General features: G+C 42.8%; 3 protein-coding genes and 1 non-coding gene across 4 annotated transcripts in view; 3 read left to right on the top strand and 1 right to left on the bottom strand.

The window, feature by feature from the left end:
- The first annotated feature begins 15,341 nt into the window (after positions 1-15,341).
- On the top strand, positions 15,342-19,996 carry nkrf (NFKB repressing factor). Its single transcript, XM_034092444.2, has 3 exons — positions 15,342-15,747; positions 16,092-16,210; positions 17,081-19,996. The coding sequence occupies exons 2-3, from the start codon at positions 16,114-16,116 to the stop codon at positions 19,315-19,317; spliced, it is 2,334 nt and encodes a 777-aa protein (XP_033948335.1). The 5' UTR covers positions 15,342-15,747; positions 16,092-16,113; the 3' UTR covers positions 19,318-19,996.
- A 45-nt stretch (positions 19,997-20,041) lies between these two features.
- On the bottom strand, positions 20,042-24,293 carry LOC117453583 (ubiquitin-conjugating enzyme E2 A). Its single transcript, XM_034092445.1, has 6 exons — positions 24,104-24,293; positions 22,808-22,888; positions 22,587-22,612; positions 22,136-22,225; positions 21,939-22,027; positions 20,042-21,041 (listed from the first exon to the last, which is right to left on the bottom strand). The coding sequence occupies exons 1-6, from the start codon at positions 24,145-24,147 to the stop codon at positions 20,913-20,915; spliced, it is 459 nt and encodes a 152-aa protein (XP_033948336.1). The 5' UTR covers positions 24,148-24,293; the 3' UTR covers positions 20,042-20,912.
- Positions 24,294-25,528: 1,235 nt separating this feature from the next.
- trnae-uuc (transfer RNA glutamic acid (anticodon UUC)) lies at positions 25,529-25,600 on the top strand. The gene has a single exon. It is a non-coding gene; the product is annotated as a tRNA-Glu (tRNA).
- Positions 25,601-25,839: 239 nt separating this feature from the next.
- Positions 25,840-27,677, top strand: part of elf1 (E74-like ETS transcription factor 1) — a 40,279-nt gene continuing 38,441 nt past the window's right edge. The window contains exon 1 of the mRNA XM_034092433.1: positions 25,840-26,564. The gene's annotated coding sequence lies outside the window, so the exon portion shown is untranslated. The remainder of the gene's footprint in view (positions 26,565-27,677) is intronic.

Genomic DNA, 27,677 nt, shown 5'->3' with positions numbered 1-27,677 from the left:
CAACATAAACTGTACCAAAAATAAATACCTCACGAAGTCTATCTAATTATGAACTTGCTTTACTTTCACGGAACACATTTTTCGTGATAACAAACGAATGTAACAAAGTCACATATTTACCAACACATGTTCTACGCCATACATACTTACATTTAAATGTGTGCTGCGTCGGTTCAGCCCAGCCAGAGCTCTGGGTTCAGCCATTCGACGCAAGGGTTTTTTAAATTGGTCCGTGCGCAAAGCATTGTGGGGATTTTAAGGACGCGAAGTCTACCCATGTGCAGCCCTATGGTGCAGCCTCGAAATTTCCCTTAAACCAAGGACGCGGCCTCTGTGGAATTCCAAGTATGCTGGAGATTGGAACAGTCCTTCGGCGGCACTCGATGACGTAGCATCCTTGAAATATTGGCTTGGAAGCCAAAATCCTCGCGATTGAGAAACGGCCTGTATCTCGAAGGTTACCGACGTGCAGTGAGCAGGCAGTGAGTGACAGCTAGTGATGGCAAAATGAAGCTTTGAATGAAGCGTCGAACCACTTGGACAATTGTGTCGGAAATAGGTTCATTTCTCGAAGCTTCAGTTACAGCGACCTCTCCTGGCGAAGTGCAAGGCTGCAGTGGGTTTAACGTATCTTTGCCTTGAAAAATATTCGACACACACACACACACACACACACACACACACACACACACACACACACACACACACACACACACACACACACACACACACACACACACAAAGACTGAATATCATGTTCTATTTGCAATTAAAGATTGATAATTGTGAGTATTGGATTATTGAGAAGAGACTAGAGGGTGCTGGACATTTTTTTGGGAGGAGAGGGCCTTTTAACAGTTATTAAAGTATTAAAGTTGAAAAGCAATGATTTAAAGTACATCCATTCCGGGCTTTGAACCAACAGACATCGCCGCATTCGGGCCGTCGGCTCTACCCACTGGGCTATCTATTCCTTAAAATATTGAACTGTTTTTTATATTACTGATAATTGTCTTTTTGTTCAGAACTTCTCCACTTTTCGAAGTGTTTCCCGAGCCAGAACGACCTATCTTTCTTCCTGGCTTGCTCTATAATGATACTACAATTCAAATGCAATACCAACAACAACTCAACAGCAACAACGCAAACTACGACAACAACCCACACATTGCGCATTGTTTAGAGCGGTCATAAAGTGTTGAAGCGCTCAAATTTGAAACTGTTTCAACCTGTCACCTGTCAGAATCGAGACGAGGCAGTGCATTGAATCGCGTGAATGGACCGCGAACCAGTCAAGTGATTCATTCAGGAAATGAAGCAGTTGCTGCTTCGGACCTCATATGTCACGTGATTTGAAGCAAGCTTCGAAGCAGTAGGCTTGTTTGAGACAAGCGAGACCTGCGCAGTTGCGATCAACGTCTTGCTAGTGCGTTGCATGATGGTTAGTCATTTTGTCCGACTTGCTCTGGAGGCTCGCCTACATGAGACGTTGCAATCTAGCGGGACAAAGACGCCCGCAGCCTTGAGAGCGAGGCGCGGCGAGGCGGCTCACGGCCCGTCCACACAGCGGCGTGCGCTGACGCTTGCCGGCGGGCGTGTCTGAAACTCGACCAACAACCAATCACATGAATCTCCCGCCCCTGACACACAAGCAGCGGTTTGATTGGCTAGAGCTTGTACTGGCATATGATTCGATTGGCTGACGCCTCGCCGAGGCGTCAAAAGTTGAACATTGCTCAACTTTTGCAGCGAGCCACGCCAGCTACGCTCCACGTCGCTTCCCACGATACATTTCGGCTAAAAGTGACGTCACCCCATTCAAAGTGAATGGGGAAGCGTCAACGCATGCCGCTGTGTGGACGGGCCGTCAGTTCCTCTCCACGGGCTGCGGAAGCGAAATGCTTGATGGGAAACGACTCGCTGGTATCTCGAGCTGAGCGCTCATTGGTGGTGTTTACCCCGTGCTGCTGATGAAGCTCTCCAATTGGCTCGGCCAAGTTTGTTGTTGTTTTGTGTCAGTTTTACGTCGCCACATCGCCACATCCATTCCCATTTATCATCATTGTTCCACAATGTTTATCATCATGAAATTAATATCTATATATTTTATACTATACTTGCACTGCTTACCGTTTTCATACTTTATATATCTTAGCATATTCATACACACTGTTCATACTGCTCACAGACTGATATATAGTGTATTCATACGACCCCTCACTGTTTATTCATCATTCAATTCATTCTATATTTTATTCTGTCTATTGTGTACATTACTTTTCACTTTACTGCTTGTTGCACCTGGTTAGAAGCTAAACTGCATTTCGTTGTCTCAGTACCTGTAATATGTGCAATATCAATAAAGTTTAATCTAATCTTGAACAAATGTATTTACTTAGTACATATCTGACCAGAGGCGGATTTAGGATTGTAGGAGATCCGGGGCTTAGCCCAGGAGTTGTTGGGGGGGGGGGGGGGTGCAGGGGTAAAGTGCTATTTTTTTTACAAGTGGGGGGTGGACCAAACATCCTTTAGGGGGGTCGTCACCTCCTCTAGGGGGGTCCGGGGGCATGCTCCCCCGGGAAGATTTGTTTTTAAATATTGAAGTCAAAAGCATCAATCTGGTGCACTTTGAGAGCAACATTAACCCTACCTTAATAATACCTTAAAGGGGATATATCATGCTATATTTGAACAATATATTGTAGGGACATACCTAAATAAAGTATATAAATAGTTTTTCTTTCAAAATACCAAACAGATCCTGCATTTTAGCCATGCCTCATTTCGCTCTATTTGCTCTTTCCAGCGCTGTTTTTGCAGGGGGCTGATTCTGTGAGCTGCACCTGACCACGCCCCCCTGCAGGAGAGGGGAGCGTGCTTTGAGATCAGCTGCTGGGCTGCAGCGGGGAGAAGAGGGGGAGAAAAAGAGATCTCCGTCCTCCGTGTTTTATTCTTATTCTTATATTATTATTATATAGAGTCGTTATTCATTTGTTTTAAAGCTCAATAAATAACAAAGAAGACCTTTGACCGGCACTTTTCTAATTTTGTCCGGAAGATTTAAACTTTAACGGACATGTTGACTGGCGAAATAAAAATCTAACTGAAACTCTGCCGCACGGTCCCCTCGTTCCTTGGAAGAGCCGGAGAGGAGGGTGTTTGTCATCTACTGGTGGACTACCGGAGAGAATTACAGCGAGGGAGGGATTGCATTGAATTACAGCAGCGGGAGCAAACGCTTCCCTCGGGGAGGGAGAAAAAGAGCCAGAGCAGAGTATAAAGGCCAACCATGCGCGGGAAGTCTTCTTCGCTACTTTTGTGGCAGACTACAGCGCCACTTACAGGCCTGGCATATGTACTACAGCGTCTCCAGCGCAATGGCCGGCCGTGGCCCAACCCCACATTCCCCTGATAGGTGGAGAATTGACCAATAAGCGGAGCACCACTTCTGTGACGTAGAAAATAATTCAAGATCAGTCTGTATCAGATCCGTTGCAGCCCCGTTTTTAGAGATTTGGGTATGGAGGAAAAGAGAGAGAGTTGTGTTTTCTGACACTTGGTGAGTTCCCTGGAACACCGGGGACTAGGGGTGTAACGGTTCACAGAAGTCACGGTGCGGTTCGTACCTCGGTTTGGGGGTCACGGTTCGGTACGGTTCAGTACAACAAGAAAAAGCAAATAAAAGTCCCAAATGCATAATTCCAGGTTTGTTGTTATTTACTTTTGAACAGTAGTGCAAGTTTCAGTTTAAAAATAAGGAACTCTGACATTTTGAATAATTAACTGTATTAAACAGTTAAAAACAAACCACAAACAGCACCACACACACTCAGATGGCCATATTGATGATGCTGATGTCAAACAAAAAGGTTTCATCAAGCTGTAAAACTAAAAAGAATGTCTTGAAAATATGACATCATAAATAATAAGAAAGTGTTTCCAGAGCGCAAAGTCGTTGAAAAAATATGCCAAAAGCTTCCGTTATTTATTTTGGTCTCTCGGCTCTCATGTCTATTGGCTTCTTAAAAACAGCGGGGATCAGCTGTTGAACTGCTGTTGTCTTTTGCCGGGCTCCGGTGATTGGCAAATCTGGGTGATGCCTTCTGATGTGATTTAGCATGTTTGGCGTGTGTTCCCATTAGCATACCGCACCGCTATCGAACAACGCCGAAACACCGTCCTCTTCCGATCCACTGCGCATTGGCTTATCGTTTTATAGATCTATTCTCATCCACCATCTTTGTTTGTGACGTAAAGAGTGTAAGAGTCACGTTTCTGAATCGGGCACTGAGTGGATGCAGTCACAGCCAATCGGATTCAGAGTGTTGCCTGTCAGTTCCGTTGCCTGTCAGTTCCGTTGCTATGGTTCCGTTGTTATGTGTACTGAAACGAGAGCCGGTATAATTCCACGTGCGAAAACAAAATACAAATTGGAATACGTTATTTTAGTGTCTTAAAAGTAGACTGAGGTATGAAGGGTTAACGTTACATCTTAGGATAATTTTTAGTCATGTTCTGTATACATACTAACATATAAGGGTATTGACTTTTAATTTAAACTGAGCTGTTATGTTCATCAGTAAAGTGGAACTTCTGTGTGAACTATTCATATCTTAAACTGCACTGTAACTTTTTAATCATGTATTTTTTCTTTTAATGTTTCTTTTATTATCTTTTACTGTTTTTAAATACCTTTGTCTGAATGTCTTTCATTTTTGTAAAGCACCTTGAATTACCTTGTGTTGAAAGGTGCTATATAATTAAACTTGCCTTGCCTTGGTTACTCCATGTTTACTAGCTATAAGATTAACGTTACAGTACATCACTCTTTTTCACTTCTTACTCAGTCAGCCAGAGTGCAGATATCACCATTAGATTCACAAACCTGAAACATCATCCATTTCTTCACTGCTGGTGATGACATTGTTGTCAGCTGCTGATACTGCTGCTGCTGCTGCTGCAGCTTGTGGTGCCTGCTTCGATGAAAATAACTTTCTAATATCCATAACTTTATAGGCTATTAGCTTAAAACTCGTCAGGCACTAGGAAGGATCCCTTCTTCTTCAGGGCAGGGAAGGCTACGCAGTACGCAGGCTAATGTCCCGCAGCGGCTGCCTCTCTGGTGGACTCCGGTACTGCACATTACTCCCGAGACATTTAAAAAAAATAAAAATTAAATCTTTTTTTTTTTAAGTGAAACATCCGGGGCTTTTCAGAAAACATCCGGGGCTTGAGCCCAAGTAGCCACCCCCTAGCGCCACCTCTGTATCTGACATTAACGATGAAACACGTGTGCATTCTTTATAAATGCAAACCGAGTCAAGCCGACTCCGGAGGTGGCGGTATGCACCTTAAAGTTGTTTGCAATCCGCCAAAACACCGAGAGAAGAAGAAGAAGAAGAAGAAGAAGAAGAAGAAGAAGAAGAAGAAGAAGAAGAAGAAGAAGAAGAAGAAGCCGACTCCGAGCTGTCCGACTTCAGGCGAGCTTTCTGAGACCTCCCCCGGCTGCGATCGGCTATTCTCGTCTACTTTCAAGGCGAGCCGCAACGCGTCTCAAACAAGCCTACTGCTTCTATTCTTTCACACACACATACGGGTATTGGGCCGAGGGCGACAACGTACTTCCGGTATCTGCCATTTTACGCGAGGTGCAAGCAGGCCAAGGGTTTAGCCGTACACCTTCTAGGGCCCTTTCTCATTTCATCAAATCCCCCTCCTCGACTCCTCGACTCCTCGGTCCTCTGGTAGTGACCCAGAAATGAATTTCAGCGCGCCATGTTGAATGACATCTCATTTCTCTAAATGCACTTCGAGGACCGAGGATCGAGCGTCGAGGAGGCTCTCTGGAGGAGCTATAACCGAGGATACACTGATGGGTCCTCCACGGTCCTCCACGGCTCCTTCGTGGATGCATTTCCGGGAACAGAGATGTGACGCACGGCCGGACTTATCTCAGCCAATGACAGCTCTGCATGCTTCCCCTGGATATTATTTTATTAACTGCTTTCATCGCGACGCGATGTTTACAGTGAGAACAGCTGTGAGGTCCGTGCAGAAAGCAGAGCAGTGTGTATAATATATATCACGCCTATAACAGGCCTACTCTTTTTATTTGCTTTAGTTTAGTAGATATCTACAAAGAGTCGATATTTTAAACATTTCTAAAACCATTTAGTGCTTCACATAATAAAATACACAACGGCTGTAGCCTGTTTTAGGAACTGTATGTGTGTGTGCAACACATCCTCACTCCCAGGTCGGCCTATGTTGACGTTATGTCAAGTCCCCTGCCGGCTTTTTCCAACGCAAGGGGGGGGGCCTTAGCGTCCATTTTCAACGCAAGGGGGGGGGCCTTAGCGTCCATTTTCAACGCAAGGGGGGGGGCCTTAGCGTCCATTTTCAAAGGGGGGGGCCCTTAGCGTCCATTTTCAGCTTTCCGGGATGTCCATATGCTTCTATGGACGCTCATGGAAGCACGGCATTCGTTTGTGTCAACTGCCCTTAAAGGCAATGAAGACACTACACTACCCAGAATCCCCAGCTATCGTTTGGACTACACCATGTGCTCTGTTTGACAAACCCCGTGATAGTCCTCAAGCTCTGTGATTGGAGAGTGTGCTCCGAGGGTTACCGAGCCTCGAACAGCACTTGAAATGGGATGGAACCACGGCAGACTGTCCAAAACTGGATTTGAACGGGTCCACCGCGTCCCCCCCCTCCCCCACCCCGTCCCCAGAACTACACATGCTGGCTATTCTGTTTCGCAACATGTTCTCTATGGCACGTCTCTACTGGGAGTTGTAGTTTTAAAAGACGTTTTCGTATTTCCCATAATAAGAAGTTGCCAATATTAAACTGTGTACATCCCTGGAGGTTTAGGGGACAGGAAACACTCACATTTAAAACATATAATTAATAAATGGGTGAAAATTGCTGGTGCCCATAATGGGCAGTATTAATATATATACCCACACGCCAGCTAAGGTCAGAAGAGCTTTATTTAACAGCTGGACTTATGTTTGTGACCCCTCCTGTTGTTAATTGATAACATTACATTACATTACATTAATTGATAAGCCTGAAACATGCACTTGTCAAGGTTCAGAGGCACATTTTGCAAATATGGCAGTAGCCATCGATCAGCTTAAGATAAGATATACTTTATTGATCCCAAGTTGGAACATTTGCGTTACATCAGCATGTGTAACAGTTAAATATGCAGTGGTGTTTATTTGAAAATCATTTAGTATAATCACACAAATTCTGTGTTTTATATTTAACAATTCTGTGTTCTTTATTTATTGATTGTTCAATACCTGACAAGGCCGGAGATGAAATATCTGCATACATCATAAGAGTATAATACATTATGTATAATATCAGTTAAAATAAGTGCTTCAACATAGTTAACATTGCTGGAGGTATGCACACATATTGATAGATGTCTTGTAATGCACTGTTGAGGAACCTGCGACCCAAGTTTTTCATTCAGTGCAGAACTACACCATAGTTGTGTAGGCCTATATGATATGTCAATAAACCTTAGAACATCTTGAAATCTTGAACGGGATGTGCAAAATAGTCATTATATACAGTCTTTAATTAACTATTAGTAGAGAATAACGAGTAATGAATATACTTTATAGGGATCCTATTAATATCTAATAATAAAAATAATGAAATTCAATAACATGCTTTAACCACCAGGTGTCTCTTTATATCATCTGTGCACCTTTATGGTGTAAATACAGCCTATCTACCAATTGGATCAAATATAAAAGTGAGCCGAATTAGTGTTGATACGGCAAGGAGACGTATTGTGTGAAAAGAAATGTAAGATGTTGTTTAATGGCTGATATATTTATGATCCACGTCACGTTTTCAGTTCCTCATGTTTGTCTTCTCATCAGGGCTATAAATACAGAACTACGGCAGATATGTAATATTTAATGCAGCCGAACCGTGTATTACAATGCCGTTATGTGATGACTTTCAAAGAGAAAAGCAAGCACACTCGGAATAAGGTATTATTTTATTTTTTTAAAATGTTTTCGGTCTGTTTCCGGTATTTGTTAATGACGATGTGCTGTGAGATGTGAGACTGGAATTGCACAGGGGGAAATAACGTATCTTTAGATGCGGATTTTGTTAAACTAATATGTTTGCGCTGTGGACCAACACTATACATTGACGGGGAAGGGGGTAGCAATAAAGATAACACCATTAAACAGTTACACAACATAACAGAAATAATATCGATAGCAGCGTCCCTAGCAACCACCTTGGTAACAATGAAAACGTTGGACGCAATTTCCTGAAGTAATCTTCGTAATAACTAGCAAACTAAAGATCATGTACATCCACTGCACACATAATCTGAAATAACAACTCATATTTCTCGCATCAAATGACATCAAAACGCATTTTAATGGCCAAACTAACTTTAAAATAGGCATTTTACACCCAGAATAAAACGAAGTTCGGCCATGTTTTCTTTTTCTGCAGGGAGAAATGATAGCTGGGGATTCTGGGTAGTGTAGTGTCTTCTGCCATCCTTTACTCCGAAAAAAGATTTGTTTCTCCGAATCGAAGGGGAAAAATACAAAAGCACTGCACACAATTTAAACCAATCAATGTTGTGTAATTAACAAGGATAATCTGGTGTTTTTTAGTCGATGAGTAGTGCAGATATCACTGTAAAATCAATCGTCAGTAAGGGGAATATTTACTTCCGGGTGTACAATTCTCCGCTATCCAATGAGAATGGACGTTCACATTGCCTTTAAGGGCAGTCGACACAAACGAATGCCGTGCTTCCATGAGCGTCCATAGAAGCACATGGACATCCCGGAAAGCTGAAAATGGACGCTAAGGCCCCCCCCCCTTGCGTTGAAAATGGACGCTAAGGCCCCCCCCCTTGCGTTGAAAATGGACGCTAAGGCCCCCCCCCTTGCGTTGGAAAAAGCCGGCAGGGGACTTGACATAACGTCAACATAGGCCGACCTGGGAGTGAGGATGTGTTGGTGTGTGTGTGGTACAGTGTGTAGGTGTGTGTGGTACAGTCAGTGTGTAGGTGTGTGTGGTACAGTGTGTAGGTGTGTGTGTGTTGTACAGTGCGTGGATGCAGCGGACAGACAGGTCTCAGTTGGTTTGGTGTCCTCTGCTTACTTTTAATACTTGTAAATAATTATGAGAGTGCTCTGTTTGATTCTGAAATTGTATATATAAATATATATAAATGTGTGTGTGTGTGTGTGTCCGCATCTGTAGCCTGTTATTGTCTCATTATACCGCACTGTGAATGAATCAAAGTAAATATAGAAGTCATCATGAACACATCTGTCCATCAGACAGAGGGATGCTGTGCCTCCTGTCATCATTAATGGACGTCTCTTTAAAATGACCGCTCAGAGGAGAGGAGGGCTGCAGTCGGATAGTTTAAAAATCAGCTCCTAAGTTCTAACCCTATCGTCTATTCCTTGACCTCTGAGTGAAACGTCACGGGGTTAAGGGATAGTGGATAGGAGAATTCAAAAGGACTTAGGAGAAGAGCCTGCGGTAGTTTAGAGAATCCGAATGCACTTTCACTATCCGACGTGTTTATGATGCGCCAGCGGACGTCATTGTGTGCGTCTGCTGCTGTGGGGAAACTATGGAAACCACAGTTTTCTATACAGCGGACTACAACATGGATGTTTAATAAGAACGAGGGACTACTGTAAACTCATCTCGAGACTCTGCACCGTGCTCTGATGCTGCTGCTTTGCTTTATGAACGTGGACAACAGAGAAACATATTCTTCATCATGACCAAAGTTGGAATTGAAATAAAAAAGGAAAGTGAAACTTATGCTCGTCACCCTCTCCCTCCGGTCCACATTAATACCAATGATCCCAATACGTATGATTGTATGAACTAAAGATCTTAAAATCAATACAAATGTATTTATTATAAACATTAGTCCTTAACATCTATCACTGTGTATATCACCATTCAAACATCTTTTAAAAGTTGAACAAACCCCACACAGCTCAGTAAAGACTGAAATGTTGACTTTATTTGATAATTTCAGTGAAAACTAACGTTCATATTTCTCTTTTTGATTATAATACTGATGAACGTTCAAAACAAAGCACTTTGGCAACTTACCACCTATGTTTTAAAATGCTTAATAAGCACCGTAACTTTCATGATATAATTTCTCGGTCATAATCGGTTGTTTCCGTGAACGGCCGAGACTCGAGTGACGGCAAATGCTGCGGCTGCAAGGCATTGTGGGGCAGCATTTTCGCTTCTCCTGTCGGTTAGGGAGGTCCAGTGGTTCCTAAACTAAAGGAGGTTATAAAGGAAGTTTGAAACCTCCTTTCCTATCATTCTCATCATTCTAGAGAATTCGAACGGCACTTATCATGGCTGCCACTGAGGGACTTCCGGGTCATTTCACTCCTTTAGGAAGGTTCCTAAGCTAAATGGACTATTCGACTTCAGCCGAGTTCTCATTTCTCTAACCGCCTGCTGCTTCCCCTCCTCTCTCCTCGGTTCCCCTCCTCGGCTCCTCTGCTCGCATCTCCTGTGGGCGGGACTAAGTATCGAGGATAGGAGTCGAGGAGGGGAGTCGGGGAGGGGAATTCGAGAAATGAGAAAGGGCCTAGGTGTTGATAAGCTTCCTGTACTGAATATAATAGTCTATTGCCTTAATCAATATCTAGTCAACTCTAAAATACCACATATATGCAATGGCATGATAATATTATTGTGACAAGTGGGGTATTCACCTGGTGTTTCCAGAAATTAGACGTAGATGCAGCCAAAATCGACGAAGGCCACTTTCGAGGGTCGTTTTTCCATACATCTGCAGGCAGTCTGTAAGGGCAATCCGACAACCCACACAGCTCTAGTTTACACTGGTAACGACCTAGAGCACACCCCTCAAGTCCAGAGATGTAATCCGAAGACATGCAGCGATTTCTTCGGTCGTTAATTCAGAAAAAAAACCTAGTGCGCTCTGCCTGGCTACGTTAGCTAGCTGTTTATATTTGCACCTCCAGGATATTTGCACCTCCAGGAAAATGGCGTATTTATATATATATAAATGTCGCCAGTGGGGATGGGATTTTTGTATGTCATATGATGATGCATTATATTTACTGTGTGTATATGTATTTTAAGCAGAAGTGGGGACAAATGTGTGTTTCCATTCATAAAAGGGTTAGCCTGTCAGGTGGGCGGAGTATGTGTGTTTTCGCAGCTGGTGTGAATCAGCTGGATGAGGGCAGCGTGATTGGCTGCTGCCTGCCCAGCCTTCCAGGGAGCTACGTGGATTGGCCGGTGGGTGGTTAAAGCGAGGAGCCGGGACATTTACCGGGAGGGCCGGGAGAACGGAAAAGGTGAAGCTACGAAGTGAAGAGGGAACGGGAAGCAAGGCTCTGGACGGATCGACGAGGAAGTGACCGTGAAGCGAAGGTCCACTGTGGAAGTACTGCTGCACTGCGATTCACTGTACGACTGCCAGCTGCTGATCGACGGGTCGGTTGAAGGCAGAATTGCGACGCTCCCAAGTTCTTGTCTATTGCCACACACTCAAGTTCCTGTGTATTGCAACGCTCTCAAGTTCCTGATATTGCAACGCTCTCAAGTTCCTGATCATTGCAACGCCCTCAAGTTCCTGTCTTTCGCACCGTGCGCTGCTCCTATCAGGGCCAGTGCGCATCTGAGTCGGACGCGCTCCGAACTATTGGGAGACGCACGCCAAGTCTCCAACTGCTTTCTTCCGACCAGAAACACGCTGCGCTTAAGGAAGGGTGAGAAGAAATAACTTTTAACTCCTCTCGGTCTGAGGTGTTCTTGACCGAGAGCGGACCCATAACTATTTTAATTCGGGCCATGTCTTGCTAGGCTGTCACTGCATGGTTAAATGAACAAGGAGAGTATGGGGTGCAAATAGTGCCACTTGCAGTCATTTGCCCACCAGTGCCAGTGACTGTTCCATTTTACTCCTTAGCAGCCAGTGAGAGCATGTTCATTGTGTGATGTGTGTAGTGCTTTCTTTAAATAGACGTGTCATGTGTGTAGTGATTCCCTAATAGAAGTGTCATGTGTGTAGTGATTCCCTAATAGAAGTGCCATGTGTTTGCGTTATTTGCATGCTTTGTGACATTTTACTTTTAGTTGTACCATTCATGGTCCCTCCGGCCAGCAGGGGGTGGGTAGAGCAGTAGCAGCCTGAAATGACGGGGTGGTATATAGGCACTGCATCACTTGGCCTTGTGATACATTTCCATGTGAGAAGCTTGGCTGATATGGTCCCTTACTATTTATTTAATTGCTAATAAAGATTATTGTGTTACCCGATATCTGCCTGCTCCTCGTGTGTGTGGGTCAATTGGGGGATTAAAAGAACTGGGTGCCAGCAAGTGGGCCATTACATAGAGGGCTCACTCGCGACATATATATATATGGCGCGCGTTGCATTGTGGGTAGCTCGTGACGTCACTGTGTCCATCCATCCATCCATCTTCTCCCGCTTATCCGTGGTCGCGGGGATAGCAGTTCCAGCAGAGAGCCCCAAACTTTCTTTTCCCTGGCGACATCAACCAGCTCTGACTGAGGGATCCCAAGGCGCTCCCAGGCCAGCGAAGAGATATAATCCCTCCACCTGGTCCTAGGTCTACCCCTTGGTCTCTTCCCAGCTGGACGTGCCTGGAACACCTCCCTAGGGAGGCGCCCAGGTGGCATCCTAACTAGGTGCCCGAACCACCTCAACTGGCTTCTTTCGACGCGAAGGAGGAGCGGCTCAACTCCGAGTCCCTCCCTGATGACCGAACTTCTCACCTTATCTCTAAGGGAGACACCAGCCACCCGGCGGAGGAAACCCATCTCGGCCGCTTGTATCCGCGATCTCGTTCTTTCGGTCATGACCCATCCTTCATGACCATAGGTGAGGGTAGGAACGAAAATGGCCCGGTAGACAGAGAGCTTTGCCTTCTGGCTCAGCTCCCTTTTTGTCACAACGGTGCGGTAAAGCGACTGCAGTACCGCTCCCGCTGCTCCGATTCTCCGGCCCATCTCACGCTCCATTGTTCCCTCACTCGAGAACAAGACCCCGAGATACTTGAACTCCTTCACTTGGGCTAAGGACTCATTCCCTACTTGGAGTGGACAGTCCATCGGTTTCCTGCTGAGAACCATGGCCTCAGATTTGGAGGTGCTGATCCTCATCCCAGCCGCTTCACACTCGGTTGCGAACCGATCCAGTGAGTGCTGAAGGTCGCAGACCGATGAAGCCATTAGAACCACATCATCTACAAAAAGCAGTGGTGCAATCCTTAGTCCACCGAACTGCAGACCCCCCCCCCCACGACTACGCCTCGAAATCCGATCCATGTATATTACAAACAGGATTGGTGACAAAGCGCAGCCCTGGCGGAGGCCAACCCTCACCGGAAATGGGTCCGACTTACTGCCGAGGACCCGGACACAGCTCTCGCTTTGGGAGTACAGAGATTGGATGGCCCTGAGTAGAGACCCCCCTCACCCCATACTCCCGCAGCACCTCCCACAGTAACTCCCTGGGAACCCGGTCATACGCCTTCTCCAAGTCTACAAAACACATGTAGACCGGATAAGCGTACTCCCAGGCCCCCTCCAGGATCTTTGCGAGAGTAAAAAGCTGATCCGTCGTTCCACGACCAGGACGGAATCTGCATTGTTCCTCCTCAATCTGAGGTTCGACAATCGGCCTGACCCTCCTTTCGAGTACCTTGGAGTAAACTTTCCCGGGGAGGCTGAGTAGTGTGATGCCTCTGTAATTGGCACACACCCTCTGATCCCCCTTTTTAAAAAGGGGAACCACCACCCCGGTCTGCCACTCCTTCGGTACTGTTTCCGACTTCCACGCAACGTTGATGAGACGTGTCAACCATGACAGTCCCTCAACACCCAGAGCCTTCAGCATTTCCGGGCGGATCTCATCCACCCCCGGGGCTTTGCCACTGTGGAGTTGTTTGACGACCTCAGTGACCTCCCCCCGGGAGATTGGTGTTGATCCCCCGTCATACTCCAGCTCTGCCTCTAACATAGAGGGCGGAGTTGTCGGGTTCAGGAGTTCCTCAAAGTGTTCCTTCCAACGCCCCAACACTCCATCAGTTGAGGTTAACAACGTCCCATCCTGTACACAGCTTGGATGGTCCCCTGCTTCCCCCTCCTGAGGTGTCGGACAGTTTTCCAGAAAAACTTTGGTGCCGCCCGAAAGTCCTTCTCCATGTCTTCTCCGAACTTCTCCCACACCCGCTGCTTTGCCTCGGCCACGGATGAGGCTGCTGCCCTTCGGGCCTGTCGGTACCTTGCAACTGCTTCGGGAGTCCCCTGGGATAACAAATCCCTGAAGGCCTCCTTCTTCAGTCGGACGGCTTCCCTGACCACCGGTGTCCACCAGGAGGTTCGAGGGTTACCGCCCCTTGAGGCACCTAGGACCTTGAGACCACAGCTCCCCGCCGCGGCTTCGGCAATAGAGGCTTTGAACACCGACTGGTTCAATGTCCCCAACCTCCACAGGAATGCCCGAAAAGCTCCGCCGGAGGTGTGAGTTGAAGGCCTCCTGAACTTGGGCCTCCTCCAGACGTTCCCAGTTCACCCGAACTACACGTTTGGGCTTACCAGGTCTATCCAGAGGCTTCCCCCGCCACTCGACCCAACTCACCACCAGATGGTGATCAGTTGACAACTCCGCCCCTCTCTTTACCCGAGTGTCCAAAACATACGGCCTCAGGTCCGATGATACGATAACGAAATCGATCACTGTGTGTGAAAGAATATAGGAAGTCCAGGGTTGAAGCTCTGTTCGAAGCTTCAGTGTCAAACTGCCATCACATTTCATATTATATTGATAATTTGGATTCTCCCATATCTGATTTGGTAAATATAATTATTATTTGGGGTAAATACCATTTACATTGTAGTAAATGGAGAGGAGGCAAGCCCTCCTTTCTCTGTTTCATAAATGAGTTCAAGTCCTTTTTTCTGTACCTTAGGAAAATACAATCTTGTAACATGTCTATAAAGATTTGCAATGACATTTCCAAATGGTTATTATTTTAAGTAAGCTTAATGCCTCTCAAATGTTTTTGTGCCTTTATGTTTTTTTTTCTCTCCCCCTGGCTCTTATTGGATGTATTATTTTCGTCTTATTGTGAATGAATGTCTTGCACTTATGTTGATAAGTTGATGATATCCTCACCGAGCTTTTGTATGTTTTAAAATGTTCAATAAAACATTTATAAAAAAACTAACAAAAAAAACAAAAAAAACAAACTGCCATCACTAGTGACAGCAGTCCGGCCGCAAAGCATTCTGGGTAATTTCGTCGTAACAGACGCCATGATTTTCTACTGTAGCTGGAGAAGAAAATGGAGGCTTTCTGCTAGTTAGCGCAAGTTGAATGGGTATCTGTATCTCTTAGCAAGGTTTAGTGCAGCATTTCAAACCACCCCTTTCGGATATAGCACTTGAAAGATACAAGGTTACACGAGCTGAACGGGCTTAACCTGATATAAAACTAGTTATATGAGCTGCAGTGGTGCTAGGTTAGCAGCTAGATAGCAGCTACCCGCGGGTTGCCAACGTTATCTAGCTAGCTGGAAAAAGCTAGCACGATAATAATAACCGGCTGATCATAAAAATACATTCGCTGTCACATACTCAGCGTGAAGACAGAGATATAAATTGGACCAAAGGCTACACCTTGAGGTATGGATATGACACAGCTTACTAGTTGCACATATATACATGTTGATACCGGTTGATACATTGATCTTTAAACGTATTTGCTTGTAAAAGGTGGACTGTCGGCCTACTGCGTCACTCTTTCTGTGCCTTGTTTTGCTATGAAATTCAGCCATTATACACCTCTCCTTTAACATCTTATGCTATGTTTTTAGTTGTGCAATATAAACTTTAGTCTAGGCACATATTTTATGTTTCAGTCACCTGATGCTGCTCGCGTTAGGTCAGACAGATTGTAGCTCTGTATGCCATGTTGGGTTCGTTTATTCCATTCATTCATAAAATGTCTCACTCGGCCTCAATAACAGGTATGGCCTGGATCTGATTTGGATGGTGATGGCAGAGGGCACCTACACTGGCGAAATGCCCTCCTTTGACCCAAGTCCTAGTTCTGAAGCAAAAAAGAGACCTACTTCTTCTGATGGCAGTGAGTGTACATTTTGGTTGTGTCGTCTCAAAAGTTGTTGTTTTCAAAAGTTTCCATTGCCATGATGTTATCTACTATTTATTTTTTATTTTCAGTCTTTATTTCGAACAGATTAAAAAATAACAAATGTGAAAAACAGAATACCGTATTGTTATAATACAGTATTTATCCACATTCATGGTAATATTTGTATACTATCTTCTATGTGTTTCTCTGTTACAGCTTTATATCAAAACATGCCATTCTATATATTTTATACTTTATATTTAAAGTGCAAAATTACACTTTTATCACCTCATAGTTAATAATTTTAAACAATGAGGCAATAGCTAAAGTTATGTTTTATAAATGCGTATTATTTTTGCACTGTGAATGTTTTTGATATTCAACTTTGTTATATCACACTTAGATTACAATAGTAGAATACATTATTCTACAATTTTTTCCTATAATAAAACTAAATATAAAAACGGTATATCCTGACATTTAAAACATGTACCTCTACATCCTCTGTTTTGTCGAGGTGGTTGATGAGACATCTCTAAGCATTTCTATCAATCCCTTTTTTTACAGTCTGCTGTGCCTACTTTAGACATATCACAACAAACATTTAAATGAAATGAATTAAATCCCACATACTAACTAGTTTAATGGGACTTTCACATATCAAATCAACCATTTTGTGTTATCTTGATGATCATTTATGAGTTCAAGCAGGGCCAATCTATTCAGTTAAATTTTTTTAACGATGTACATCTAAATATTTTTAGATGTCTATTGGCACTACAAAAGTTGCATTTGTCGACCCCTACATTCCACTCAAGTAAGACATCCTTAATCTAAAAATGTACCCGTGTGATGTTATTGCAGGAGACGAGCCCATGAGGAAAATGCCTGTGACAAAATTTGGTTCCCGACCTCGATTTGAGCCTGTACAGTTTGTCAGTGGTGGAAGCAGCGGAGGCAATGGTGCTGATGAGAAGGAGAATGATAAGGATCGCAGGAGGAGTGAGTCACACGGTTCCAGATCGTGGGACTCTGAACACTCATCATACAGCGGCAGAGCTCAGGGCTCATCCTCCCTGAGGCCTGCTTTTGACCGAGTGCCACCGCACAGTTCTGACTCTTGGGGTTCCCAAAGAGATAAAGACAGAGAGATTTGTTCAGGTAGCACGAGCGAGTTGGGTTATGGAGGACATGGGTCCACTTCAAACTTCATGGCAAAAACACAGAATGAGTACTCAGCCAAGTACGAAGCCCACTCTTCTCAAACTGCAGATGCCTATTCTCAGCCCCACAGATACAATGGATACGGGGGAGGAAGCAGATCAGCAGGCTGGGATTCGGGACGTCAGGGTTTGGGCTTCAGTCATCAGGACCGGCCGTCATCAAGCAGGCCATTCAGCCGAGTGTACAACAGCCCGGGCAGGAGCAGTCCTACCACTTCTCATTCGGGCTCTTCGTCGCAGCCTATTTCTATTTCAATATCTCAATCTTGTCTAGATGAAAAGCAAAGGCTGGTTTCCAATGTAGCGTTTGCATTGGCTGTTGCTTTGAAGGATCCTTTGGTTATGACTGGAACTGAGTCGCCAAACTATAATTTCATGTTGAGCCGCAGCATTCAGGCCTGCAAGACTAATCCTGAGTATATTTATGTCAACCTGAAGGACATTCCTCAGGCAGACCTACCGAAGAACAGGAAAGTACCAACAGACGGTTACGCCTGTGAACTGAGATGTCAGGGTGTGTATCTTGCTACCGGATACTCTGGAAGTAAAAATGGAGCAAGGGACCGGGCCTCTGAGGCGGCTGTAAAACTCTTCCTGAAAACAGTCGAGGTTCGTGTGGTGCAGCGCAAATACAGGCACTCAGTAGTCAGTGACATAGTTGTGTGCCAGATGCACGCTCCAACCCCAGGGTTTTTACCTGCACTTCGAAACCCAGAGGTTAAACCGACACCGAGCTCCAAGGGCCAATACGAGCCTGACAAGCGGAAGCACTGGTCAGAGTTTGTGGTTATTGACAATGCTCACGACGCCATCTGCATACTCAACAATTCTGCAGCTTTTAATCGCATGAAGGTAGACTATCAGTTTGACATGCTCCCTAACAACATTGCTTGGCAGTGCAGTGTTTTCCTGCAGGGGGAGTTGGTGGCGCAGGCTACAGGTACCAAAAAGAGCTCAAAGCATTCAGCAGCTGAAGACGCAGTGAGGAAACTTCGCATGAACCAGGCACAGAGAGAGCAGCAACAACAGCAACAACCACCCCAATTCTCCAGAGGAAATAATCAATCAGATTGTGGTGGGCGTTTTGGGACACAGGTTGGCAAAAAGAAGCATCTCAGCGAGTTGGTCATCCTGGAAAACTCTGACAATGCTATCTGTATCATTAATGACACAGCTCAGTTTAACAAAGTGACCGCTGATTACAAGTTCACAGCTCTGCCTGATCATCGCTGGAGGTGTGAAGTTTACCTCGAGGCACAGTATGTAGCTGCAGGAATTGGACCCAAGAAAATAGTTAAGCACATTGCAGCAAAGGAGGCCTTGGCCACCTTGAGGCAGACACAGGCTGTGGTCAAATCCAACCTAAGAAAGGAGGGTCACAACGACGCCATATCCCGATCCCAGATCCTGGCTCGCTCTGGAGAGGAGGCCACGAGGCAGGAGATTAAGGAAGACAACATAGGAAACCAGCTGCTCCGCAAGATGGGCTGGAAAGGAGGTGGGCTGGGTCGAGACGGGGAGGGCATCGCAGAACCAATCAAAGTAAAGGAACAGTTCTCCAGAGAAGGTTTGGGCTTGGACACGGACAAAACAGGAAATCAACTAAGCAAGCGTGACATTGAGGGCATCATTCGTAATTATGCCAGTTCAGACCGACAGGACGATCTCCGGTTCTCCACTGATATCAACAACGATGAGCGAAAGCAGATCCACCAGATATCTCAGAAATACGGCCTGCGGAGCAAGTCGTATGGACAGGGATGGCAGCGGTTCCTTATCGTTAGTCGCAAAGTGCACAAAGACCAGCTGATTGGTCAGCTTTTACAGGAGGGACAGGTGGGACGATATGAGCTCGTGAAACCTCAGGCCTCTCACTGATTTGCATGTTTGGCAAAATTAAATAAAAATCATCAGACATCTGATTGGACTTCAGTACATATCACTCTCAAGTGTAACTTCTGTATACTTGTTTGTGACAAACGTACACGCGTAAATAAAAGAGGCCTTCAGGGATCACTCGTTGTTTCTGCAGCCCTTTGCCATGAACTGTACTTTAGCAGGAGCTCTAGGATTGAGAAGAAGTGATTTGTCTTTTTTTCTCCTGCCATTCCAGGTATTTTTGTTTTCACTTTTGCACAACGAGCTCATGTTCAGTTCTCTGTGGCTTCATGTTATGCAGACGTTCTGGATATTTTATGAAGTTAAAAAGGACTTTGATGTATTTTTCACCAAATTCTACTTTTTGCTTCATGGCATTTTAAGGAACCTGGCAAAAAGAATGCATCATTTTACTTTTTTAATATTGTTGAATCATGATCAACATCAAACTGTAGCTAAGCATCAGTCTCACTGTGGTGATGCATCTCGATCTCTCTACCAGCAATGTCAGTCATTCTACAAATATTAACTGCATCCATAATCAGAAAATCCTCACATGGAAATTGTAAGCTGTGATCTTTGTTCAATGTCAGATGTGTTGGTTTATGTGAGTACAGTCAACCTGTCTGCTTGTTTTCACAGCTGTAATGACTAAATAAATTAAAACTGATAACAATAAGATGGATATTTTTGTACTGTGAGTAAATAATGCAACAAAAACAACTGATGTATATTTATTTTATTTACAAGAAAATGTACAGGTTGTTAAATGGGTTACCAGTGCAAAGTCTTATAATCAGAAAACAGACACCATCCCGTTTAAACAGTATCATCAGCTTATTACGTCAGCTGATATGTAAGATTGTAAAATAGCATAGAAATGTTCTCACTCACTAAATGTCAGCATCATGAAACTCTGTGCAGGAAACAAAGTTAAGTTCCCAGAAAGGGAACTAAATGTCTTGTTTCGGTGTTGAAGAGGGACATATATATTCAACAATATCTAGAACTTTCTTAAAATCTAAAGGCATGGCCTTACAAGAACAGTTGAGTGAAAAAGACCCTCAAGGCATCTGTTGAGTTGTTAGAGGGATGGATGTCCATGCCAGTTTGTTGTATCCCTCTGAAAGGCTTTTACAAAAAAAGGAAAAGGAGTGAGGCCACCGAAACGGAAGAAAAAACACCCCTGAACGGCTTTTTTTGTAAATATGAACTGTCGGTATCTACACGGCAAACCACACAGCAAGCACATATAATTAACAGTCACTGTGTCATCCAACCAGTTTACTTCATGTGTAAATAAACAGGTAGAAAAGTGACAACTGAGAGATTGGCTTTTGCCTTTTTTTGGAAAGAAAAGAGTTGGGGCATGTAGCAAGTAACCCAGATATAACAAGGTACATTAACTTTTAACAAACATATGCTATTGGCCAACAATAGCAATCGGCAGGAGTGAATGCCACAACACAACAGCATACAAACTTAGCGACAAATATACTGAGAAGGATTTTAAGATGTGCCATTTTATTTCAGTGAGATCAGTCGTTTTCTTGATCCGGGGCCGGACTCTGTTCAAACACGAACAGTAACGGGGGTCAACAGTCACGCCAACTCTGTTCAACAATAGCAGAAACTCTCTTCTCGTACTCCCGCTTGTTTTCCTGGTACAGCTGGGCTGCTTGGCTGTTGGCTGGACTGTTTGGGTTTGGCTCATCCAGTAAAGACTTTAAATATTCAACAACAAATGTCAGAAGGTTAGGTTTCAAATGACTTGTACTTGTTTACAATAATAATAATGTAGAAAATATTTCCGATTGTCAATAGAATTATCCCAATCTGCATTAGAACCATGATTAGAACACAATAAATGAATCTGCACAAAGCTGTGGCAACCTGCTGCCTGTTAATAACTACAATTTATTTTAAATAAACTAGAATATACCAAAAGCATATTTTTAATAAATGTTACTTTATGCACATCCTAGGTTTAACAATAGATGTTGACTGAGTTTGGTGAGATCAATATCAGTTTACCTCTCGGCACCGAAACCAGTACCTGTCTTTTTTTACTTTACTTATTTAAAGATAACATCATGTTTTTAGTGGGCATTTAGACAATGAACTAAGAGTTTTAGAAGTATTTAATTCATATAAATACAATTTAAGAGCAGCAGATACAGAAATACTTCTTGTAATTTGTGGGCACACCAATACAATTTTTTATTTGAACTTTAAAGTAGTGTCACATAGATACTTTGATATAATTTTCCTATGGCAAATCGGGTTTTCTGGTCTAGCCACACTGATTTTCTTGCAGTGTTCCTGTTTGACTATAGATAGAATCGAAGGGATGAAACCCTCTTTAATGGTCACACATGCAGAGCACACAGTGAAATGTGTTCGCTGCTTTTAACCCACCCTAGTACCAGGAGTCTAGTACTAGGAGCAGTGGGCAGCTATTGCACAGCGCTCGGGGAGCAATGGGAGTGGAGTGGGGGAAGAGGGATGTCCGGTGCCTTGCTCACTATGCGTTTACTATTGTTTGGCTAATGACTCCATATATTTTTCTCTTTATATTGCGCAAAATCAAAAAAGTCTGGCATAAAAGAAGGTTAGATTACCTGTATTGAAGTTAAGATTGAAGAGACATCGTACGTTGGACTCCAACGATTCTGGAGTATATCTAAGCATATGCTGCCATCTGCATACACTGCAAAGGAGAATGCAGAATTTAAAGCTTTTCAGGGTTCAATCAAGGATAAATATAACAAATGTAATTGCTGCGATTGAAATTTAGTGTAAAATACAAGGTACATACCATTTGGATGAAACATTTTGGAGACAAATCGCACTGTTGGAGGTTTATTTGGATATTCCTCTGTGAATTCAATGGTAAGTTTGAAGGTTCCTGCAAGTGCAACAAATAATGGCATTGTATGATTTGAGATAAAAAATAGTGCATTTCAGTTATAAAGTCAAGAAGAATGTTTCATGCATGTATCAACTTGACAGAATCTGGTTGTTTTAGTGAGGTTGAAATAACACTCCAAAGCAGGATTATGTCACTTTACTAACTCAGCTTCCAAAGTTACTGATCAGAAACTGATTTAAAAAAAAGGCCAGCTAATTTAAAACAGTTATTTAATTGACGATATGACTACTATCTAAATTTGACACAGCCATTGAGCCATTTTAATCGTTTAGCAACAATTTGATATCAGCAGCCCTTGTTTTTAAATTAAGTATATTGTGCTTTAAGGAGGACTTACCATCTTCAAAGGGTGTTCCCTCCGGTCTAAAAATAGAGGAAAAACCACATGGGGACATAAACAACAATATCACATTTATTTGATGTCCCAAAACCGGCATTGACTACTTCTACAAGTTGTCAATGCCTGTTTTTTTACTACTACATTAGTTTGTAAAAACAACTGATAAATGTCTTTCAAATGTATTATTGTTATTATATTAACAAATCCTCTTCACTTACCCAAAAATGACAGCGTTCCACACCATGATATTGTTTTCTGATGGGGCCCCACTAACTCCAGCTGGAGGATCTTCTTGCAGCCTAATAAATAAAAGCACAGTGGTATCTCAAATTACAGGTGACTTATACAGAGTAAAATAATGTTGTCTTTAATGTACTGCCCTAACTAAATGAGTAAGAGAGTAAAATGAACAATGCCTTAAGAGATTGGCTGTTCCTTTTCGATGCCCCACTATAGGTCACTCTTCAAAACACTTGTTCTTGATACCATAGCTTTATATAGCCTTATTTTGGTTTTCACATATCCATTCACTTCCATGCATCTTATGATTCATGTGTTATTTGCTTGATCATACTTTATGAGCTATGATAATACTGTATCTTATTTTCCCATGTTTACATTGCTTTGTTCTGTTTTAAGTATGTCCAGCACTTTTCTTTTTACCTTAATTACCTAAAAAGAAATGTGCTATGAAACTTAAGTTATTTATTTTGACCTGATTGGCCAATGTCCATTAGTCATGTTGTGAAAAATAGTAAGGATACTGTATTGATTGATTTAGCCAGACTGGATTAAGTCTTGGACCCTGACACCACCAGTATTGTTTAATTTCGTTGGAACATGCTGTGGAGATCAGGGATAATAAACCATGTGCCATGATCATAGCGGACTGTGCTGGGTGTCTGCGTTTTTTTTAGTGAATGCATGGCAGATGGTTGCTGATCCTGAGGCTTAGATAGTGATCTATTAGGGCCCAGGAATAGGAGCTCCACTTGGGGTGTGTGTGTGTGTGTGTGTGTGTGTGTGAATCCACCCAAACGTGAAGGGCCATCTGGTCAATGACTCCAACTGTATCCTAAATATTCAGTTACAAATACAAATACATCCAAAAAGGAGACATTTTAAATGAACGGAGCCATTGACAGTTTCTGTAAAGGCTCCAGGAGAAGTGAATATGTTACCATTTTTAAAAATTGCATAGTACGAAATATTTATCTACGAGAACAAGCAGTGACCATAAATTACACAACGTTACTACTCCTGGGTGCCTTGTCAACGATGGCTACCAGTAACGTTTACAATGATCGTAACCTTTGAATATAATGCCAGTCAACTTGTTAACACTACCTAAAATAAGGAACAGATTACCTATTCGAAGACGCGGTTATAATCCGCCGGTGTTTGTGTTTTTATTTATATGTTTAAGTTTCAGAATGTCGATCAGGCTAACGCGAACAAGCTAGCCTAAGGCAGCTAATGTTAGCTTAAACTAGTGTCTGTTTTTTTCCGCTTACCGTTTAAAATCTCTCATTAAACGTCGTCTTGCTGGAGTTGACATCCTGTTTACACGGAAACCTAAATCCTTGGCATAAAATTGAGCGGCTCAAATGTGGGGAAATGTTATTTTTTTTAATCGGTGTATTATTTTAACTCCTAGCTCGCTAGCCAACGAAAGCTAGTTTGTCAAATATTTGGCTGCCTCTGTTAGTCTAAGGGCGCTACCACCGACACTAGAAAGGGGATATTCACATTCACTGGCACTACATTGAAGAGTCCTATATCCACATAAACAAAGACAACATCATCACTTAACCTGATATTGTGCCACTTTGCATTTCTCCTTTCATTAATCAATTTTCGCGCGTTTAAATATAACTACAGTTTATTTAATTTGTTTAGAGAACCCCGTCTCTGCACTTGTGCAATTCCACAGCAAATTACGTCATATGTTTAGCACCCATATTTAGTTTGTTGGGAAGACAGAAAAGATGTGTATGATTTACGGGTTTCTCATTCCATTTCTACGTATTTTAATTATTTGCTTCCCAATTCATGGATATACTGAATCCATATACAAATTACTACTTAAAGTATAACCAGTGTAACAAGGTATTTAAGGCTGACAACCTGTATTCAATGTACAGTACCGGTGAAAGACCACTAGAGGGTACCTATTCCCTAGTGTAGTGTATTGTGGAAAAAAAACATTCATCAGTTGAGGTCTCTTTTAAATGTGGGTAAAGGGCCCTATCCTATGTTTTACATAAGGTCATTGTCCTATATTGTGTTAGTAGTCCCAGTAAGGCATACGATTGGGTTGTTTTAACCTTATCTACAAATATACATTTGATCATTTGTTCAGCCCAACATCATGCAAGTCGTGCTTTCAACAGAGTCCCTGCTTCAACATTTTAGTAGCTATTGAATATTTTGAATGAGCAATGTTTGTCATTATTACATTATGTGGTACAAAAATGCGCATTTTCTAATTTCCTGCAAGAAAAAAGTCCATTAAAATCATTGCTGTTGCTAATTATTGTCATATCACAGTCTTTGAAAGAAAATCCCCCTAGCATTTAATACAGAGTATACAGAAACATATTATTTCCTCCATAAAAACAGTGGATTCATTTAAAGAAACGGGCAACTAAGGGATTAGAATAACAAAATAAAATGGATAAGGTACTTCGTAGTAATGATCAAGATTGGACTTGGTTTTAACGTTCAATGGGAAAATAATATTACTGATTTGTATTGCAGTATTGTGACGCAGACACATTTGTCCTCTAAACTTATTAAACAGCTTCCTTTAAGCGATGTGCAATGTAAAGTTGTAAACTAAATCGTGTTGTACTTATCATTAAAAAAATACAATTTCTAATGACTCAAAGATAACGCGGATGGCTTTATAAAGGCCGCTTTCATGGTCTTGGCGTCCCTCCCATATGGTCTAGCGGTTAGGATTCCTGGTTTTCACCCAGGCGGCCCGGGTTCGACTCCCGGTATGGGAACAGACCTTTTTCGCAAAATCTCAAATACTAATAGGTAATGTGTATTTGACCACTCAAACAATTAATCTCCTTAAGCATCATATAATATTTCACATATTGTGAGTCTTTTAGCTTAAGATAATTTATTATTACAAAATGTGCTCATCATTTCCAGGGAACATACTGTAGTGTAGACCACGCCCGTTGAGGAGTTTATCCTCAATTGCTCTCATCTCACAAGGGCTTGGACCTTCCCGGAAGATGCAAGCCTATTACCCTGTGCTAACACTTATCGTAGTCAACCAAAATACAACAACAACTTCGACTTTAACCCAATTTAAACACTATGCTACTAACCGAAATGTTTTATTTCGCAATTTAATTTGACTAAATGTTGTTTCTGTTGACAACATCGGTCGGTAAACTGCCATCTTTACCGCGTTAACTGAACATTAACATTTGCCGAACCGTCGCTCGGATACCAGTTTGGTTAAAGGTTAACTTAGTTAAAGTGCAAAATGAATTTGTTGAAGCTGGATTTCACGTAAATATAGCAAACCAATATCGATTGTGGATAAAACATACGTGTTTCAAACCACCATCTTCATTTGAAGTGTAATGCTCCAGTGTGAAACACCTAGTGAATCCTCTGTTCTTACTACTACTACTACCAGGCTACAGCCAAACTTTGGTAAGGGGCCAATCATTTCCCAGGAAAATGTGACTGCTAGGAATTCCCCACACATCAGTCAGCCCCTGTCTGTCGGAGAAAACTGCAACCTTGTGTCGGGAAGCTCAGGAAAGCAGCAGCAGGAGGGTAAAGCTGACCGGTGACTGTGTGATGATGGAGCTGTAGCACCGTGTGTCTCCAACTCAACCGGGGATTATAATGTTTTTCTAACGACGCCGTGTTTTCATGAGGACAACCACTAACTGTCTGCATAAAGTCAGGGGAAATGCTGTGCTTATGAAAACTTCTACTAGGGTAAGTCTGTTTTATACTTATTAAGTGCTATTATACAATGTGGAGTTTATAGTTGTTGCTTTATGTGACTTTCACTGGCTTTTGTAGAATATTATTGCAGTTTATACATTTTATTGTACTATATCTACAGTAAGAAAGTTATCAGACTACAAGAAGTTTGACTGGGCTCATATGATGTTAGTTCAGCCCCTAGGATACATGACCTGCAGCATAGAACTCCATAGTTTGCTGCCCTTTGTGTCAGTCAGCCTGCATGTGACTGGACTGATGTATGTTTGTGTTTCTTTGTGTCTGTGTGCTGAACATCTTGACAATGATGTGCTTCATGTCCCTTTGGTATTGACATTTCTATAGCTTCAACTTTAATAATCATCCAGTTGTGTGAAACAAGTTCAATTAAAAACAAACTGGTTATCTCTTTGTTTTGACATGTTTAAAGTGATCAGTATAAATATGTCAACTTGGAATCTTGGACATTTTAATGGTCTTTAAAATCACACAAGTATTTCCAGATATTTCTCTATAGCAGCTTTTAAGTATCTGACTCCATCATGTGTCACTTATTCCATTGAAGAAGTCTCACTGAACATACTGACTGAAATAGGAGAGAATTAAGATACATTCTCATAGAGCTTCCTCGAAGTGCAAACCCACATGCTGCTTTTCACAATTTCAACAAATATATGTCTGCAATGCCTGACAATAGTGGGTTTGTTTCCACATTATAGTTGATCAACCCTATTTCTGTGGCAATCTAAATGTTTGCCAGATGTTTACATTTTTCAGTTAAGATGCTTCTACCATGGGACAGACAAACAAGCTCTCATTGGTCCACTGCCATTGCTCCCTTCAGAGTAGGCGGCCAAGACGCAGAGGGAGGGGAAGAGTTACGAGCTCTTAGCCTGTCAGTCCCCACTAGAGACAGGACCAGCTGGACCCACCAACCCTCTCTCCCCTTCCCTACAATCCTCCTATGGTGGGAACACTGGGCAGAGACTTGTAGATAATTGGAAACTTCAATCCACTGAAAGCAATTATCCACAGCAGGACTTTCCAAATATACTCCAGTGTGGAACTGCCTTGTTTGCTTCAAGCATGTGCCCTGTGTTTCAG

Source organism: Pseudochaenichthys georgianus, chromosome 10 (genome assembly GCF_902827115.2).
Source record: "Pseudochaenichthys georgianus chromosome 10, fPseGeo1.2, whole genome shotgun sequence".
NCBI classification, from domain to species: Eukaryota; Metazoa; Chordata; class Actinopteri; order Perciformes; family Channichthyidae; genus Pseudochaenichthys; species Pseudochaenichthys georgianus.
The sequence above is the reverse complement of the archived record's forward strand: the minus strand, read 5'-3'. Positions and strand labels throughout refer to the sequence as shown.

Bases quoted from the DNA above. Each gene is read 5' to 3' on its own strand.
- nkrf (XM_034092444.2), top strand. From the start codon at position 16,114: ATGGTGATGGCAGAGGGCACCTACACTGGCGAAATGCCCTCCTTTGAC. The intron at 16,211-17,080 runs GTGAGTGTACAT...ATGTTATTGCAG, and splicing joins ACCTACTTCTTCTGATGGCA to GAGACGAGCCCATGAGGAAA.
- LOC117453583 (XM_034092445.1), bottom strand. From the start codon at position 24,147: ATGTCAACTCCAGCAAGACGACGTTTAATGAGAGATTTTAAACG. The intron at 22,226-22,586 runs GTAAGTCCTCCT...TTGCACTTGCAG, and splicing joins GGGAACACCCTTTGAAGATG to GAACCTTCAAACTTACCATT. The intron at 21,042-21,938 runs GTAATCTAACCT...GAATATTTAAAG, and splicing joins CAATCTTAACTTCAATACAG to TCTTTACTGGATGAGCCAAA.